This window comes from Clupea harengus, chromosome 25 (assembly GCF_900700415.2).
Source record: "Clupea harengus chromosome 25, Ch_v2.0.2, whole genome shotgun sequence".
NCBI classification, from domain to species: Eukaryota; Metazoa; Chordata; class Actinopteri; order Clupeiformes; family Clupeidae; genus Clupea; species Clupea harengus.
In genome coordinates, this window is record NC_045176.1 from 8,799,639 (window position 1) to 8,805,103 (window position 5,465).

At 47.4% G+C, this 5,465-nt stretch overlaps 1 protein-coding gene across 6 annotated transcripts in view; it reads right to left on the reverse strand.

Moving 5' to 3' along the window:
• si:ch211-207d6.2 (sickle tail protein) overlaps positions 1-5,465 on the reverse strand; it is a 64,043-nt gene continuing 58,578 nt past the window's right edge. For all 6 annotated transcript variants that reach the window (XM_031562856.2, XM_042703796.1, XM_031562857.2 and 3 more), the window contains 4 exons: positions 4,929-5,003; positions 3,122-4,807; positions 2,371-2,502; positions 1-1,839 (listed from right to left, as the gene is read on the reverse strand). In XM_031562856.2, the coding sequence (XP_031418716.1) occupies positions 1,186-1,839; positions 2,371-2,502; positions 3,122-4,807; positions 4,929-5,003 (2,547 nt within the window). In that variant the 3' untranslated portion in view covers positions 1-1,185. The remainder of the gene's footprint in view (positions 1,840-2,370; positions 2,503-3,121; positions 4,808-4,928; positions 5,004-5,465) is intronic.

Genomic DNA, 5,465 nt, shown 5'->3' on the forward strand with positions numbered 1-5,465 from the left:
TACTACAAGCAGGCAGCCCTTTATTAGGTTAGACACCTTCACACACATTTTCTTCCACAGAGCTTTTGTACATGTTATACAAGCTTATAAAATTAAAAGAGAAAGAAACCAACTATTTACAATGTTCTGTGCAAACACAAATGCAATCTCAAACATCTGAAAGGCATGCATCGAAGTAAACTTTGGCCAAATCAACCAAAAATAAATCAACCAAAATCTTTTTTTTTTTCTCTAAACATTTTGCATGTTGCTCATCACATTTTGTGGTATCAACACCAGTGAGTCTCTGCATGTCCGCAAAGAGAGAGAGGAGTGTGTGTGTGTGTGTGTGTGTGTGTGTGACAGTGCCCTGTGATGTTCTTTATTCACACAGTGGCCCTGACGCACAGCGCTGTCTGGCAATGTAAAACAAACACCCAATTGCTTTGGTATGTCGGCAGACACCTACTGAGGACAGGTTCCACACTGGTCTATACTGTTCAGAGCCATGTTTTGGCAGTGCATAGGAGCCTGTACGAGGCCTTCTACAAGCAAACGGTGCCACGGCGGCTCCCTTTCAAAATCAGTTCAAACCTTATATGTATGTCAAAGCAGTTCTATAAATATGTCTACGGCCACTTTTAAAACCAAAGTAGGTGAAAATATACTGCAGTATTGTTGTCTTTTTTTCAAATTTCAAAAATATTTTGTAAATTTTTTGTAGTAATTCTATTTCAACACAATCTATTAATTCCAACACATATTCATATAAAATATATTCTCAATACCATCCATTAAAACTGCTAACCTTTTACATAAATAAAAAATAAACATCTTTCAAAGCACCGACCGTCTAGCACTAAATCTAATGGTTTACATATTTTTTTTCACTCTTGCATGTATTGTAAGCCAAGAATTAAATAATCTTGTGAATACAGTGAATAAACTCAGCAATACTTGTGTAGACGCACAGGGCAAAAAAAACGGACTTTCCTCTTAAAGTTTACTTTCCACAAGTTACACTCTCATCTCACATCAAGCAGCCTTCCAGGCAGTTTACACACATGAGAGAGATTCAACTGACGATGAGAACGTGAACATACAGATGGCACTAGAAAACAACATATGATGAAGGAGAAGAAAAAACAGAAGATAAAAAAAAAATGACTACACAAAAAATATAAAATAAAGAAAATAACATGGAGGTCATGCCATGTCTCTGGTGGATGATGTTGGTGTGATGGCGGGCGGACCACTGCTGCCACCTTGTGGCCGACCGCTGCTGATGCTGTGGAGGTGGATTGCCCGGCCTCCCCTGCCGCCCTGACCCACGGCCGTAGGGGAGAGGAGGGAGGGGGAGGAGGGCGAGGAGGAGGAGGTGGAAGTCGGGGACACGGAGGAAGAGGAGGAGTAAGAGTAGGAGGAGGAGGAAGAGGAGTAGTTAAGGGCAGAGGAAGAGGTGGGGATGGTAACAGGGTGGTGAGATGGGGAGGTGTGGGGGCGGCCATTTTGAGTCTGCTGCTGTTGCTGCAGGAGGGAAAGGTTCTGGCCTCTGCCCCCAAGGAATTGGAGGGAATCAGTGGGGGGAACCGGCCTGGGGAGGGTATGTGCGGAGGTGCGAATGTGCCGGCCAAGACTTAGACACGGAATGGAGGACTTGGAGGGAGAGGTAGAGGAGGCGGAGGAGGAGGAGGGGGAAGAAGAGGCAGATGATGGATTAGTGGGCTTAGACATGTTTGAGTTAGGAGAAGACAGGCTACCTTTTCCAGAGCTAGGATATAAGGCTGGGATCTTAGAAGAAGGTAAAGCAAGGGAAGCATGTTTACTATCCCCATCAGCTTTCATAGAACTCCCGTTAGCCTGCAAACAAAGATGCCGAAAGACATGGAATGTCAAGTAGGATGATAATACAGCTCCATGATGATTACATGTTTGTTTTTTTTCTCATTTCTCCAGTATGTACTGTAAGACATTACTTGAACTCAATTATACATTTTTATCAAAATAAAACACACAAGGCTAATGTATAGCTGTCATGAAACATTATTGTAATTTTTTTTTCAAATATCTTTCTTTTGGCTTCACAGCAATACTGCATCAGAGAGATTCAAGGGATTTAAAATGACTGTTCTCGTTAAGGTGTTTATGGGTGGTTACACAATGAACATGCTCAAGAGGGTGGCGGGATGGTAGCAGTGTATGGAAACAGTTGTGACCAGCAAGACAAGGAGAGAAGGAGACATCACAGCTGATTCACATAGGCACAGTCCACTCCACAGGAAAACACTCACAGTTCACAGTTTACAACGCTGAACACAACAACTGTTTCTTTCTGCCGTCTTAAAACAAAAATGAGTGTCCCTCCATAAAACTGCCTCACAGCAGAACTACCTGTCTGAACTGCCTCTGGGAATCTTGACGCTTTTGCGATTTCCCGGCTTTCTCCGCGCTCGCGCTGGGCTGCTGGCGGGTCTTGGGTGAGGGCAGCGTGGGTCGACTCGTGGAGGAGGAACCGCTGGCGTTCTACAACGATAAACACGAAGAATGTCAGCGATGAGCCAACGCAAGAACGGGCAGCTGCAGAAGAGAGCAGAGTAGAGCAGGAGAGATTTCTGATTTAGACATGATTCTGGAAGGAGGACGGTGGCGGCAGCATGCTTTAAGTCAATCCAACAAGAAAACCCCATTATGGACTTCCAAGTCATGCACAATGAAGTTCCACAAGATCAAGACCAAGTCCCTCTGGGAAAAAAAAGAGAGAGATCATAGGCCTATGACCAAATTCAAGCTTGAGTAGCCGAACACATATTAGGACAGAACACACACATACACAATCACACACACACACACACACACACCTAGGCACACACACACATTTAGAAAGACAACAAGAAGAAAGGAAGAAAAAGCAACCCGGAGAGACCCACAGATCAAATCCATAATCATGTCAACCCAAAATCACACAGGGTTCAGAAGCAGAGGGCCTCCCAGTGTTTGTCCCATTCCCAGCACCTAGGAAAACACTTGTGATTTAATAAATCAGTGATTAGAGTGGGGGGGGGGGGGGCAGACCCAAGACACCGGCGTTAAAGGGGGGGTTGGGGGGAGGGGGGGTTGGGTGGTAGAGCAGCTGGAGAGAGACCTGTTTACTGTTGGCGTTGCTGCTGGAGGAAGAGGAAGACGAGGATACAGATGAGGAGGTAGGGCCAGAGGTGGTGGGGGAGGTGGTGGGAGAGGTGGCCGACGGCCGGGGCGGGAGATGAGGCTTGACCTTCTTCCGCAGAGATGGCAACTTCTGGGCCTTTGACTCGGAAGGGGGGGCTCGCTTGGAGGGGCTGCCCTCTGACTGGGAGCTTTCAGGGACCGACCTCTTGACCTTGGAGCCTCCCCGTGGAGATGAGGGCTGCTCGGGTGGAGTTGGTACTGAATTGGGTCCCAAATCACTGATGGTGGACTCCAGCTCCTTGATGGTCTCCTCCAGGCTGTCAAGGGTCTTGAAAGTGTTTTTCCGGATCTCCTCGGTCCGTCTACTTTGGGTTGGAAGCACGACTTTGGGGGTAGATGGACTCGGTAATGAAGAGGAAGTCTGGTTAGCCCTGGATTTGCGTTGGACCTCAAACCTTTTGGTCTCCTTTAACTCCTTCACCGTACCATTTGGCTCCTCTTCGTCCTCATAGACCACGACCTGCAGGGTCTTCTTGCCTGTCTTGGTCCCTGTGCGCAGTGCCAGCCCTATGGCGGCCAGCTGCTTCTTGGGGAATTTGAACTTAAACTTTTTCTTGGCATCTTGCTTCGGGTCGTTTGGAGAGGGCTCTGTTTTAAAGCCATGATCCAGCTCAGGGGATGAGGGCTCTCTTGGGCTAAGGGGTTTACCGATCGCAGTGGTAGGCCTTTGATTGTTTGGTTTTACCTCAGCTCTGTCTGTTCTGGTCAAACCTAAGCCAGTTACCTCTCTTCCCTTGGTCTCTCTGCTGGCTCTCTCCTCCTCCTCCTCCTCGGCCTCCTCACTCTCCTCCTCAATCCTTTCCTCTCTCAGCATCCGCTCCAGCTCCTCCTCGTTCTCGAAAATGGTAGACAGCCGCTTGTATGCCTGGCGAATCTCCATGGGCTCGTCGAAGATGATGATGACGGGCTTGCGGTCGAAGCCACAGTTTTCTGGCGCATTCACAGTTTGGTCCATACCTACTGTGACCGTCTGGACCTCGCCGCCCTGGCTCACCAGGTCCCTGTACTCTCCCCTGGACAGAGCCTGCACTTTGGTCTGGGTGATCATGAAGGCGACGCTGTCTGTGGACGGGGGAGGGGGACCCTCGTCATCTGGGAGGTCTGGGCTTAAACCGGCATCCTCTGTGTACCTCACTCTGCCCCTACTAGACCTCATCACCACTTCCTCATTGACTGGGCTCTCCTCGTCCAATGATGTGGTAGCATGCTCACTCTGAATGCCATTCACTGGCTGCTCAGTAACAGCACTCTCTTTAGCAGGTGGGGCATTCCTCTCTTGGGCAGCCAGTGAAAGTACAGGTTCTGGTGTGTCTTGCTCTTTGTTGGGACACTTCTCCGTGTCAGGACAGGCCGGCCGTGGCCCAGTCACATCTGTGTGCCGTGTTGAGGGCTGCATGCTTGGGCTTTGGCTTTGGCCTGCTGGTTTATGGGACACTGTGGGGAATTCATCTGATGTTAATAACTTTGGCTTCTGGGAAAAGTCAAAAGCATTCGCGTGTGCCACCTTGGTTTGGGAAAGGGTTCGCCCCCTGCCTTCCTTTTGTTCTCCTGTGTCTGCTGCAGGACGCTCATTGGAAATCTGTCCTGTGACGTAATATATCACCTGACAAGACATAAAGATCACAGCACCCTGAAAACAGTGCTAAACCAATAAAACACGATGGTGTAGTTTCCAGAAGGATATAAAAGTAAGGGGAAAAAAAGACAGGAAATGGACTATTTACCCTGGAACCCTGTGGAGTGGAATCCTTGCCATCCTTAGTTTGGTTGGTCTCTTCACCCTGGAGAGCCGTGGTCTGCTAGGATAGTTTTTGAGCACAGCATTATTGAGTCAAATGTTGTTCTACTAGGCTGTACTTGGGAAGAATGAGGAAACGTGCCCATCTTAAAAAAGGCACTACAAACCAACATTTCTTGTTTCAGCAAAGAAATGTGATAAGCTTCCAGAAGCTTACTGAACACAAAGCATTAAACTACACAACCTTCACATTTTCAGTCTGACGGACACCAAATGATGCAGGAAAAAAATGAAAATGACAATTTCATCAGAAAGGGTGGAAGGCAGATAATCCTGCTGAAAATTAGGAATTAGGATTAGGAGAAAGAGCATGACTAATAATACCATTCCAGTAAGACATAAGGGTGTTAGAGAGTGACATGACCTCATTGCAAACATGTCATTGGAAAAAAACATTGGATTACATCATCAAAATAACAAAAGCAGAATGTTTTTTTCTCTGATCCTGAGCAGCGGAAACTCT